Here is a 14,099-nt window from a genome sequence, read left to right as displayed (position 1 = left end):
ATCTTCCTCCTACCTCCCTCTACAGATCATCCAGCCCCTTTCCAGTTTATCTGTTTCTTTAAATCAATCATAATTTGAATTTTATTGGTATGAAACTCCTTAAATCCTTGTATTTGGATACTGCAGGATTGAATTTACTACGAACTAAAACAGCGAGCATAAAAGAAGTTTACTTTTAACCAAAAAAAATTCTCTTCTGTTTTTTAACTGAATAATGCTTGTCATGTTTTGTGTTTGATAGAGTGATTGGACTGTGAGCCTAGAATGTTTGTTTAGAGCAGATTACCAAGCACCCTTTTTCAAGGGGATTCAAACCCTTTAGATTTATGAAAACTCCTAATTTCTTTTTAACCCCTGTTTTTGTCATCAGCACTTGGGATCTTGATGTGCGCCTTAGTTTTGACCTCTGTGAAGAAGAGAGAAAATTTTTGGACAAGAGAAAGAAAATAGTTTCTCAGGCATTAATGAAGACACTTGGGTTAAGAGAAGCCCCGGGGAAAGATGAGGTATGAAATATAATGTTTAGAGATGGCTGTAGAACCATTATGATTGACTGGTGACCATTTAAATATGTAGCGCTCTTTACAAGTAAATTGGATTTTCCACAATTCGCAGAATATTCACAGCATATCCTGTGGTGAGTTTCTCTTTAGAGACATCTAGAATTTTGAGTTCTAGTCTTTTGGTACGTCTACACTACACCACTTTTAGCAACAAGGCTATGTTGATACATCTGTCAGGCAGTATACACACAGTTTGTCTGCACTTTTTCTACTCCTCAGAAAAAACTTAAAAAACAATGAATGGTCCGGCAGCACCTTAGAGACTAACAAAAATGTAGGCGGTATCATGAGATTTCGTGGCCACAAGAAGTCTCAGGATACTATCTACATTTTGGATTAGTCTCTAAGGTGCTGCAGGACTATTCGTTAAGTTTTTTCAAGTTACAGATTAACACATCTTACTCCTCTGAGACTTTTACCCTCTGAGTGGTGTAAAGCACTGTTTACACTAGTATTTGTCACTGAAAAGCTTTTGCCATGAGGGGTTGGGTGGGAGGGGAACTAAGCACCTGTGAACTACAAAAGCTTTGTCCACTCAATTGCCAGTGTAGACAAATCCATATATGTATATAATACTACTGCTACAGAAATTATTAATGTATTTTTTCCTTATAACAGTGTAGGTTTCATGTACTATTGCAGGGGTTCCCAAACTTTTTGACACAGGGACCAGTAAATCCATTCACGAGCTTTTGGAGGACCAGTAACAGTCATTTGCGTATTTGCATATTCATCAAGCAAATGATGAATATTCAAATAAGATTTTTCTGGTCCTCCCAAAGCCCCCAGTGCCAGCTTTTGATACGGTCACCCACAATATTCTTGCCAGCAAGTTAAGGGAATATGGATTGGATAAATGGGACGGTAAGATGGATAGAAAGCTGGCTAGATCAGTGCTTCCCAAAATTTTATTGTAGTTGGATCCCATTTTTTTCAGTACTGTTTTTTGCAGCCCAAAAATATAAACGCATATTTAAAAAAAAATTAAAAATGAATCAATTTTCAGTCTTTCACCCAGCCGCATCCTCCGCCCAGCCTGGGCCAGGGCTTGGGGGACCTGGCGCCGCATGGGCGCTCCAGGAGGCAGGAGCAGGAGCAGATTGGGGACAGGGTAGCTGGGTAGGAGGGAGGGTGCAAGGAGGGGTAGGGTTGCCAGGTGTCCGGTTTTGTACTAGACAGTCCGGTATTTGAAGGTTCTGTCCTGGAAATGAATTGCGAAAATATTGGACATATAAAATGTCCGGTATTTTCTAATTAGGTAAGTTTTATTAGTATTAGGTGTATCAGTCCATAGCTTCGAACTACCTGGCTGGTAGATATGCTCATGCTGCATGAGTGTGTTTACCGGCCAGGCAGTTTGCAACTACTCGAGGGAGGGTTTTGGAGGGGGGGGGGGATAGAATCCCTGGGGCCGGACTCACTCGTGTGCCCGGGTCTGCATGTGCCCGGGTCAGTCCTGCTTCCCGCTGGCCAATTCGCTGCTACTCCCCGCACACACTTCTCCCAATCTCCCCTGGCCAGCCCCGCTGCCCCCATTCAGCCCTGCTTCCGGAGGCTGGTTCTCCCGTTGTCCTCCTCACTATCTACCCCGTCCAGCCCCCACGCCTCTCGTCCAGCCCTGCTTCTGCCTGCCACCTGCTCTCTCTGATCTCCGCCAGACAGCCCTGCTGCCCCCAACCTTGTTTCTGCCGGCTGACCACCTCCGATTTCCACCAGACAGCCCCGCTGCCCCCAACCCTGCTTCCGCCGGCCGGTTTCCCACACACACACACACACACACACACACACACACACACACACCTCCTCCCAGCCCGCCCCACCCTGCTCCCCTTCCGGCAGCCACGCTGAGGCCCAGTATTTTTTTCCCATAGTTTGGGAAACTCTGTACTATTGCAAAGTGTTGTGACTAAATGAGGGAGTATAACTGGTTTCTCATTTTTCTGCAGGTCCCAGTGGTAGCAGTTTTGGGATCTGGTGGTGGGGTTAGAGCACTAACATCATTCTATGGCAGCCTGTCAGGGCTTCAGCAACTCAGTCTTCTGGACAGCACAACGTATCTCTGTGGAATTTCAGGTTCTACTTGGTGAGTAATATGCAATGGTGGTCCCTGAAACTTCTAGTTGGATAGTTTTGTGTAGCTCCAAGGGAGATGCTAGATTGAATGCACATAATCTTTAAAAAATAGTAGGTCTTGTATGTTGCTATTGTCTATCAGATGTTGACAGTCATAATATTTTCGGTGGTTAAAAAGAATTTCGTTGCTGTATTTAAAACCTACCGCAGTATGTCTAGTAGAAGCTATGTAAATGCATTACAGAAAGAAAGCACTTGGGGGAAGATTTTCAAAAGTACAGACAAGAAATAGATGATTGGCTCCCATTGAGGGTTTATGAGAGTTGAATGTTTAACTGCCATTTGTGCTTTCAAAGTTCACCCCTTTTATGGAAAGGTTATGGAAAATAATTTAATATGTGTACTTGTTCTAGCTTGTAGAGTTGCATAGGAAGGCTTGTGAGTCAGATTCACTGCTGGGAAGAAGAGGAAGCCAGTTACCTTGGCTCTGTTTGGAGCCTCATACCTGGCTCTCAGGACTGGTGTGAGGATGAGTTAATGTTTGTAAACTAAATCATATTAGCTAATCTGCACTCAGAACAACCCTGATTGGCATGTTAGCAGACAGCATGACGACATGAGGTTGGTCTCAGGTTCCCTAGCATATTTTAGAATTTAAAATTACATCTCGTAACATTTGTTATCTTTGGTACTTAATCTTCTAAATTGTCAAGAGTTCTATAGTTCTCACACAGTTCTCAGTTCAATAGTAACAATACTTAGCTGGAATTTTATGTTTAATATCGTTCACTGATAATCTTGATGTAAATGTTTTTCAGGTGTTTGTCTGCATTGTATAAAGACACAAATTGGTCTCATAAGGACCTTCAAGGTGCAATCAGCAATGCCCGGGATTATGTATCTAGTAGGAAAGCAGGAGCATTTTCCTCAGAACAATTGAAATATTACTTCCAGGAGCTGAACTCAATGGAGAATGACGGACGGAAAGTCTCTTTCACAGACTTGTGGGGCCTTATAATAGAGTATATTCTATACCAGAAGGTAAAGAATTCCAGACTCTGAAGTGTATTGCTGTTTGCCTAGAAATTAGGAGCTTAACATAGCCACCTTTTTTGTGTCTCTGGAAAATGATTTCTCTTTGAGTATGTGTAGATTGTCTAGAATTCTTCTGGAGATTAGAGGAATCTTGGGACAAACATGGGTTTTTTTTTTGCCTCCATTTTCCTACCTATAAAATGAAGATAAAGACATGTAATGTATAAAGTACTTTGAGCTTTATAGATTAAAAAGTGCTAGGTAGGAGCTTGATATGTATTTGAATTTACTTTGCAAACCATTTATTTGACCACCATTTGGAATGTTAAGGGTCAGAAAATATGGTGACAAATATCTAGCAATGTGGTTTTCCAACAACAATTCAATGTAATACCGTTAGGTGAAATTACAAATTGGAATCTGATGAAAACAGCAATTACTTTGAATTTTACAGGCATTCTTCACTAATTATATAGGCCATATAAATATTGTAGTAAAATATAATGAGCCCTACTCTTGGGGGGGAAGCATTTAAGAGCCTGTGATATGGCTAAAGCCAAGACTGAGAAGTGAGAGAGCTCCAGAATATATATATATATATATATGAGGGAGAGGGGGAGGGGAAGGGGGAGGGAGGAATTAGTTGGCTTTAGCATAATACCAAAAATATTGTGCTTTCTTCTTTCCCTATTATAACCAGGAAGACCCGTCAAAGCTATCTGACCAACAAGAAGCAGTGAAGAGGGCACAGAACCCCTTACCCATCTATGCAGCAGTCAATGTGCGGTCTGATATTAGCAGTAATGACTTTGCTGGTATAAATAAGACAGATTTATTTTTCTATTTTAAAAATCTCTAAATAATCCCCTTTGCATCTCCATCTTTCCCCGTTCACTAAAGCTCGGATAATGATCATAAGACATGAGGTTCTGATTAGCCAGTATGTGGAGGCCCAATAGCTAATGTGTCAAACTGGACACTACTTGGCAAAGTTCAACTTCCCCTTCAACTGTGTTTTCCTCAGAGCTATATCACCAAAGATCAGAGCCTTGCATTAGACTGGTTCTTTCAAATATTTTGGTAGGGAGGATCTAAAATTTTGAATAGCTGTGAGTGACAGTGTACTGTACTTACAAAAGTATTTAGGTCTTCATCTTAGTTTATAAGTGAGTCTACAGATAATAAATTAAAATATTTGATCATTGGCCGACATGCGTCAAACAGATCTTCTCAATTACCATATTTTTCTGTACCGTCTGTTTGATTTGGGTAGAACAGAGGCCTTGTCTACACTTATCAAGAGATTGGCGCTGCTGGCATCAATCCCCCAGGAATTGATCCCTGCAGCACCGATCTCCTGGTAAGCTGTTCACGCTCTCATTAACCAGTTACCTTGGGCTTGAATAAAGACATTACAAGTGTCAAATTATCTACAGATTTGATACTGTTACCCTGGGTTTGAATAAAGACATTAACTGGTTAACATACTACAAAGCCAGTTTTACCTGCCTTTGACATCAACATTTTCACATCAAAAGCTATGCAAGAGATCTATCCAGCCCACTTAATTAGTTTCATTAACACAGGTCCTGCAATTTAAAGTGACAGCTTTTGCTGTTATATATCTCTTGGATTCTGTTACTTCTACTCCAACTCATCTGATGAAGTGGGTCTTACCCACAAAAACTCATGATCCTATATATTTTGTTAGTCTCTTAGGTGCCACAGGACTAATTAGCATTATTGTTTATTATTTCTATTGCATTAGTGTCCAGGAGCCCCAGTCCTTGTCCAGAACCTACTGGGTTGGGCTCCATACAAACACAGAACAAAAAGATGGTCCCTGCTGCTAACGATTTTACAATCTAAGTATAAGACAGAGTGTGAGTACAGGCAGAAAGACAGAGCACAAGGAACCAATAGGCTAATACTGGTCAGCAAAATAGATAGTGGTCTCAGTGGAGCAGCAGCCTAACAAATTGTCCAGTTGTTTGCAGGCGTTAGAGCAAAGTAGAATTTAAAGGAGGGATTTGTAAGCCAATGAGGTAGTTTTTGGGGTATTTATGGGGAGCTTATCCCAACCATGAGGAGCAGTATGGGGGAGAACACCAAATGCCTGGCAGAAAATTTAACAAGTGAGCAATGGAAGCTGATATTGGCTGATTGATTTTGATGCTGTATAAGAGATGACAGGTAGCAGGGAGATATCTTAAGAAGGGCCGTGACTATAAGTGAAGATGAGTCATTTATGAAGACTGGGTTGGGAGATGCAAAAAGAGAGGAGTGAGCTGGTCTTTGCAGCAGCATTATGAATTACTGCTCAGAAAAAATGTGGAATTGCTAGTGGGCTTCAGCTAATGTTTTCATCATTGAACAGAGTGGGAGTAGGCAAGGGCTGGCTTACCGCAAGTTGGGAGAGAATTGATTAGGGTTGGGTGATTAACCAGTTAACAAGGGGATTCAATTTGTTAGCTGGGAACTGTTAAACGGGGACAGGTGGGATTGGGAAAGGCTGAAAGACTGGTCAAAAAAACCTCAAGATCTCAGAGAGGTGAGAACTCTTCCCTTGCCTTCCTATGTCACAGGAGTGCTTTGACGCTGTCCCATATGGTGATGAGACATGAAGCTGCATAAGGCATTGTAAATTATACAGTGGTGTGTGTTTGGGAGCTGCTCTAAAAGATAAATCCAGACTGAGGGGGCCCATTCTGTGACAAACATCTAGACATTCAAGTTGCTGTCATTGCCAGAATTGTAGTATGTGGTGAGACATCCTAAGGCATGGTACACTTGAACCTCTTTATTCTGGCTACCCTGGAAAAACGGTATGCTGGATGTAAAGAATTTGCTGAACCAAGGAGGGTGCTGCAGGGTCAAGGCATGAGGGAGATGGGGGTGGGGCACTTATTTTGCACCCTGCCCCTGGGGGGCATGTGTGGCTCCATGCTCTCCACAGTTTCCGTCACTATGAGAATGGAAGGGAAAAGCCACATGGGAAGCTCGTTGCTGTGCTGCCATTCCCCCAGGTGGGGGAAGGGAGAGTGGCAGCATGCAGAGCCACTTTCTCCTCCATACCAGGGATGTTCCCCTGGGTTAGGGACACCTGAAGCACAGAGGTTCAAGTGTATAGCTAAGGAGCTGTCATCTGAGAGGGTCCACTCCCTCCCCATTCTATGTATTAAATTCTTTTTCTCATTCTCTCCGTACCTAAATGTGTGTTAATCCCAAATAACTGAGCTTGATGCAGGGGCTATTCATGGGGACTAAGCTAAGGAATTCACCAACCCAGGCCAGAGAGCAGCAGTGGAGGTGGTCTCTTGTGGCTGCTGCAGTCCAGAGATAGCAATAGTTCCTGCTGCTTTTGTGCCCTACTCTGCAAGGGACAATGGCTGGTGGATACGTAGACCAGAGGTTTAAGTAATCCCCAAACAACGCTGTACATAGAGTTCCTACAGAGCCTTTCTGGAAGATCCAACTAAATCTTCCCCCAAAATAGTCACATCAGATCTACTAGGTATGGGGTTTTGGGGGAAGGAATTGCTGGTGGGTTATGCTGAAAGAAGCAGAACATCATCTTTAGCCCTCTTATAAGAATAGGATAATTCGCTTCAGAGTTTTTCTGAGATAACTATTGATCTGCTCTCTTACTCTCAGAATGGTGTGAGTTCACTCCCTATGAGGTTGGATTCCGTAAGTATGGAGCTTTCATCCAAACAGAAGATTTTGACAGTGAATTCTTCATGGGGCGGCTGATCCGGAAACGTCCAGAGCCTAGGATCTGCTATCTGCTGGGTAGGCTCTAATGCTGCTGGCTTGGAAAGGAGAGGGCTAGTTCTGTTCTGGGCTTTCAGGAACCACAGGCCCTGTAAATGTTATCCCATCTGTTTCTGGAGAATCTTTCTAAAAAGACTAAAAATCCATCAGTGTGTTACCAGATATAGTCTTGTTCTCCTGAGCCTTCTTTTTTTTCTCAGCCCTAATCCTAGGCTACCATTACCTGAAGCCTAGTCACCTGATCCAACCACTAGTTGAAGCCCAAACCCATCACTTGGGAAAGGGATAACGGGCATAGGGTTAAACTCTTCTAAGACGACCAGCTCATCAAAGATAGACAGTGCTGAATGGCAGCACCTCTGTTGACTTGCACTAGGCTTGAGAAAGCTACTAAGGTGTTAAATCCTTCTTCATTTCTATCTTTACTATCTATTCCTCTGCATCTAGGAATTTGGGGCAGTGCCTTTGCTGCAAGTCTGGATGATGTCTGCCTGAAGATGGTTGGTTCAGGACTGGGCTTTCTAGATTCTCTGAAAGAAGTAATCAAAGTCATAGGTAAGGGAATTCTGATTGTACCCTGTAAAACAGTTTTTGTTAAATTGGGTTTTCTAGAGGTCTCTTTTTAGCTTGATCACACAACACAGTAACATAAATCCAAAATGTAAGAAGTCCTGTGGAATTTCCAAGAGGAGAGAAGGCCCCACTGGGCTGGATAGTTAACAGTTTCTCTAAAGCTGTATCCTGCTCTCTTCTGTCATGGAGTTTCTCTCAACACTATCACCTCTCTTTACACAATGGATTAAATAATGGTCATTAACTTCTCTTCCTCTCACTCCCTCCCCCACCCCAGTCTAATCTGGTTCTCCTGACGGCAATATTTTGAGACCCTTCTAGATGGCAGGAGAATGTCGTTTTGTTTTCAGATAAGGAACTGTGGCACAGCCGAGCAGACAGGCTAAATGACTGGTCCAAGATTGTATAGGAAGTTGATTGAAGATCTGGGAATTGAGCTCAAGTCCCTTGAGTCTCAGTCATGTATCTAAACCACAAAGAGAAGAAGGAAGAGCCAATATGTTAGTTGGGTTCTTGAGACCTGGGTTCAATTCCATTCTTGGCCTAGACTTTAGGAAGTCACTCTGGGCCTCGGTTCTACATTTGTGCAATGGGATAATAGTATTTCCCTACCTCAGAGGGGTGGTGGGAGGATACATACATTACAGATTGTGAGGTGTGCAGGTATTACGGTAACAGTGGGAGATATAGGAGTACCTTCAATAGGCAGGTAGAAAAACCGTCCTTCATCTAGCTCTGCATTTGATTTCACTACACTGTGCCTTATTTGTAATCATAAGAAATACTGCAGTGAATGTTCAATATTTATAATATATATTATATATTTATGGTGTCCCTAGCCTCTGTTTGTCAAGGCTGGGAATGGACAGGAGATGGATCACTTGATCATTGTCCTGTCCATTCCCTCTGGGGCACCTGGCATTGGCCACAGTCAGAAGACAGGGTACTGGGATAGATGGACCTTTGCCCTGACACAGTATGTCCATTCTGATGTTCTTATGCCATGGTCACCAACCAGTAGATCGCGATCTATCAGTAGATCTCGGAGGCTCTAAGAGTAGCTCTTGAGCCCTCTCTGAACTGCGCGCCTGCGCAGTACATTTACATTAGATTTCCTCATTTCAGGAGCAGCTACTCACTGAGCAACAGCACAGATGAGTAGCTGCGAGAAATGGTGGAAATTTTTTTTTAAAGTAGCAGTATAAGGATTGGGGATAGCAAGTGTCGGAGAGGAGGAGAATAGAGAGAGCGGGGCTTCAAGGAAGGGGTGGGGCGGTAGATATTGGCTTGGTCTGTCATTTAAAAAGTGATCTTGGGTGTAAAAAGGTTGGAGACCACTGTTCTTATGAGTGTTGTTCCTATATGAGAGCATATCCTTGATGTCATATGGTGGTAGTTTTCATTAGCATCAGTTTGGAATGGCTACATGACTCATGAGTGAGATTTGAAAGACTTCCTAAATGATGACACTTCAGTATAGACTCAGTTAATTTGCAACAGGTCAAACCTCTATAGTCCTGTGCCTGGTGACCTGACTAGTTCCTAACTGGAGAATTTGCTGGATCATGGGAGGTCAATATTGTCTAGCAACATTACCAAAACTTCCACTGCTTAGAGAGCTCTTAGAAGATATTGAGAAGTAAATTAGGGCTAAACAACAGCACAGAACAACAGGACTAGTGGCTATAAACAACTTTATGGGACTGAGAGAAAGTTGACCATGCCCATGGTAAGTGCACATCCAGCTAATTAAACTCATTTTGGACCACAGATGCTGCCAGGCCAGAGTGTGCTGGACTAGAGAGGTTCAGTCTGTACCTCAGTCTAATCCATTTTTACAATGCCCACATATGTAGGAGAAAAAATAGTCAGGACAATAGACTGAGCTTTCATATGTGAAAAAAAAATAGTACCTGGAAATATTGGGCATGAATTAACATGCTTTTAAATACTTTCTGATCTTTATCATGGCTTGTGTTACAGATGATTGCCGAAGATTCCGTTACCAGGATCGCACTCGATTAAAGACTCGTTTGGTTATACCAGGGGGACCTTTCTTACAAATTTGCCAGGATTTCTTCAAGTCCCGTGTCACCTCTGGGGAAACTTTCAACTTCATGCAAGGCTTGTACCTTCACAAAGAGTATGTCAACAACAGGAATTTTGTGACCTGGAAAGGTAGCTATTTGAAAGAAATAAGGCTGTTGGGAAATTCCATTAATATTTTAAAATCATGCATAACTTTAGCATTTAGGGCCAAATTCATTGCTAGTGTAGATTTGGAGCCACTCGATTGAAGTCAGTGGAGGGCTGCTGATTCACACCAGTGACAGAGAATTTGATTCAATTGACAAACTTATTGGCTATGAAATAATATCACCAGCTGGTGATACAAATCTGAGTTCTCCTTTGTTTCCTGAATATCCTCAGTGCAGGTCTGATTTTGGTATGAGAGTATAGAACATGTATTATAGGCTTCTCCTTAAGGTCTCAAGGGCTACATCTAGACTGCATCCCTCTGTTGACAGAGGGATGCAAATCAAGCACATTGAAATTGCTAATGAAGCAGGGATTTAAATATCCTGTGCTTCATTAGCATAAACATGGCTGCCGCTTTTTCCCAAAACGGAGCTGTTTCGAAAAAATGAGGTTTATAGGATCTGTTGAAAAAGGGTTTATTTTCAACAGATCCATGTCTAGACTGCCGCTTTTTTCGAAAAAGCTCCATTTCAGAAAAAAGCGGTGGCCGTGTTTATACTAATGAAGCATGGGATTTTTAAATCCCTGCTTCATTAGCAATTTCAATGCGCCTAATCTACATCTCTCTGTCGACAGAGAGGTGTAGTTTAGACCCACCCAAGGTGTTGTTTCATTCTCTGTTTCCAAAGTTTTCCCCATCTTTTTGATAACTAATTTGATTTTTTTGTGTGTGGGGGAATGTCATGTGTGTCTGTTTAGGTACACACCTGGATGCTTTTCCCAACCAGCTGACTCCTACGGAAGATAGCCTGTACCTGGTGGATGGTGGTTTTTCTATCAACTCTCCCTTTCCCTTGGTGCTTCAACCAGAAAGAGATGTAGATGTCATTCTATCATTTAACTACTCTTGGAACGCTCCATTTGAGGTGAGACGCAATTGAGCAGGATCAGACCGGGAAAGAAGCATGGAAATACACATTTTTCATACTGTGGATCATTCCAAGATATTTGAATACAGAGCCTCATGTGGTAGGACATATTGTACTAAATCCAAAACCATTCACGTTGTCACATCATGCAGTTCACTGTGAACTTCACATCACAACACGAACTTCATACGTGGAACTTGACACAAACATTAGTAGCTGAATGCCAGTCTTTCTGCTCAAGAAGAGCGGAAGGTGGTGATGGTTTTTTTGAGCTAACAGAATGCTATTTGTGCTGTAATCAAAAGTGTGTTCACAAAACATTATGCACAGATGGTCAAAATTGATACATAATTTTGAAAAGATTCAGTTTTAATTTGTGTATTTTGAGGGACAACATTTATTTCCAAATCTTCTTCTTATTGATTTTACTATGTCCCCTAGCAACATAACGTCTAGTTTCTGTTAAAAATACATCTACAGAAACTGAGCTCCATCAGATTCAGTTATAAAATCCTAATATTAGACAAACTTTGTCATTCCGTAGTCAATGCCTCCTTATTTTATTGCCAAAAAAGGTGATAGCAATGCTGTGTATTACTTGTCTATGACCCCTCATAAGATATACTGTTAACTTTTGTTCGTTTTAATTTTTGAGTTTTAATTATGGAAGCATTTTATTTATTTATTTTAGCAAAGTGAGAAATCTGAATCCAGTTCTTCAAAGCTTAACCAGAGGTTTGGTCATGTAAAATGATAGTGACTAACTTTTGAAATATATTAGAAAAATTTTAACAAAACTTGTTAAATAACACTTAGGATGTCTACACTTTAAAAAAAAATGTACTGATTTTTCACAGTACCCCTGAGGGGCAGTGTTCCCTCACATTATTTCACACATGGATGGAAAAAATTAATGTGCACTGAGGCAGGTGTGAATGTGTACCACCAGTAGAAACTCATGCTGCTGGCTGTGGGGGCACTCTGCTAATCAGCTGGGTGGCATTTGAATCTCTACTGGCCACTCAAGTGCTTAGCTTACAGGGAACACTGTGTGAGGTAATATTTACCCCATTTTACAGATGAGGAAAATGGAAAGAGGGAGGTCAAATGACTTGGGTCTGTATCTGAAGGAATTTCTATTTTTGGAAAAAATACATGAAAAGTATACATATGTAGTCTCAATTACTGTATTCTTCGAAAATGAAGGCTAGAGTGAGAGTTTGGAGGAGAGGAGCAGGGGGTAGGTGTCTTAGGGGCAGAGGACTGGTGAGGGTGATGCTGCTCTGATGCAGACTCCTCCCAGGGGACCAGGGCAGCGCTCCCCTGACAGCAGCCACCTCCCCAAGTTGCCCTCCCTCACGACCTGCAGGCTGTCTGGATGGACCAGTCTATGGAGGCTGCCCCCTCCTGCAGCAACCTTCCCGCGGCCTGCAGGCTGTCTGGGGTTGGGGTACCTCAAGGCTCTAGGGGCTGCTCCCACCTGTAGCCGCCTCTCCCCCCTTGCAGCCTCTAGGCTACTTTGGAAGGTGAGACTCCAGGGATGGCTTCTCATGGAGCCTGCAGGTTGTCGGAGTGGGGTGAGGCTTGGGGTGCTGCCTTCAGCACCCTCCCTTACCTGTGGCCTGCAGGCTGTTTGGGGAGAGGCCAGGCTCTGTTTCCTCCCCTCCAGCAGCCCCTGCAGGCTCTCCAGGGGGACAGGGCGCATGCTCCTTACTGTGGTGCTGGCAAGCTGTCAGAACCCCAGCCCTTCTGGTTGCTCTATTCGTGCTGCAACTGCCCCCAGTGGCCACTCTCAGTATGGCATCACTCCCATTTCTGTGCCCCTCCCTTTCACGTTCTTCCTTTCTGTGCCCTCTTCCATTCCACATTATGGGAAATAGTCCCATTCCTGGCATTTCCCATTTTCCAAGCACAACCAAACCCTGACCTTGATTTAAGTCAAGGTAAGAGGAAGCTGCATTCCAAATTTGGTGGTCCTAGGTCTTATCATTTGGGAGGAGTTCTTGAACAAATGGACAAACAGATGCACAGACAGACACACTCTAAAATATGTATGTTTATGAAAGAGAGAGAGAGAGATTTGCCACATAACAGAAGTTCTATATGAATGTTGAATAGTTGATAGTTGTGCCATAATTATTAGAAGGAAGATATTCTCTATTTTTCTGTTTCCTCTGGGTAAAACAAGACCTGACTTTTGTTCTATAATTGAAGGTTTTACAGTTGACTCAGAAATATTGTGAAGAACGGGACATCCCTTTTCCAAAAATCATCTTGAATGAGGAAGATGAGAAGAATCCAAAAGAGTGTTACATGTTTATGGATGATGAGAACCCAAATGCTCCTATAATTCTTCATTTCCCATTGGTGAATGACACATTCCAGAAATACAAGGCACCAGGTAAAGGAGTGTGCATCAAGACCCTGTGATTAAGGTATTCAGGTATGATTAGCCAGACAGAATGAGGGACTGGCTGAACTTTCCTAACGATGAAATTTTTTCAGTTGTACCGTATTTTCCGGCGTATTAGGCGACTGGGCGAATAAGACGACCCCCTAATTTTCTAGTTAAAACATAGGTTTTCGCCTATACTCGCCGTATAAGACTACCCCCCCTTAAGAGGCCAATCGGCAGCACCCCAGCTGCTCTGCCCCAGGGTCCACAACAAAAGCCTGGTCTGCTGGGGGGGGAGGCGCACTAGCTGTGCGCCCCCCCCCCGCCAGCAGACCAGGGACACGGGGAGCAAAGCCGCAGCGGGGTGCGGCACCTCTGAGGCTTTGCCAGAGCAAAGCCTCAGAGGCGCGGGACCCCGCTGCTGCTGCGGCTTTGCTCCCGGTGCCCCTGGTCTGCTGGGGACCGTCTCCAGCAGACCAGGGACACCGGGAGCAAAGCTGCAGCCGCGGCAGGGTCCCACGCCTCTGAGGCTTTGCCAGAGCAAAGCCTCAGAGGTGC

At 43.2% G+C, this 14,099-nt stretch overlaps 1 protein-coding gene across 2 annotated transcripts in view; it reads left to right on the top strand.

The window, feature by feature from the left end:
* LOC102449310 (cytosolic phospholipase A2 zeta) overlaps window positions 1-14,099 on the top strand; it is a 45,349-nt gene that overhangs the window by 27,253 nt on the left and 3,997 nt on the right. For both annotated transcript variants that reach the window (XM_075927226.2, XM_075927225.2), the window contains 9 exons: window positions 371-506; window positions 2,510-2,646; window positions 3,455-3,677; window positions 4,372-4,486; window positions 7,326-7,463; window positions 7,893-8,000; window positions 10,002-10,196; window positions 10,977-11,143; window positions 13,361-13,547. In XM_075927226.2, coding sequence (XP_075783341.2) covers window positions 371-506; window positions 2,510-2,646; window positions 3,455-3,677; window positions 4,372-4,486; window positions 7,326-7,463; window positions 7,893-8,000; window positions 10,002-10,196; window positions 10,977-11,143; window positions 13,361-13,547 — 1,406 coding nt within the window. The remainder of the gene's footprint in view (window positions 1-370; window positions 507-2,509; window positions 2,647-3,454; window positions 3,678-4,371; window positions 4,487-7,325; window positions 7,464-7,892; window positions 8,001-10,001; window positions 10,197-10,976; window positions 11,144-13,360; window positions 13,548-14,099) is intronic.

This window comes from Pelodiscus sinensis, chromosome 5 (assembly GCF_052426305.1).
Source record: "Pelodiscus sinensis isolate ZL-2025 chromosome 5, ASM5242630v1, whole genome shotgun sequence".
In the NCBI taxonomy this organism is placed as follows: domain Eukaryota; kingdom Metazoa; phylum Chordata; order Testudines; family Trionychidae; genus Pelodiscus; species Pelodiscus sinensis.
Note: the sequence above shows the minus strand (reverse complement) of the source record. Positions and strands in the feature narration are given on the sequence as shown.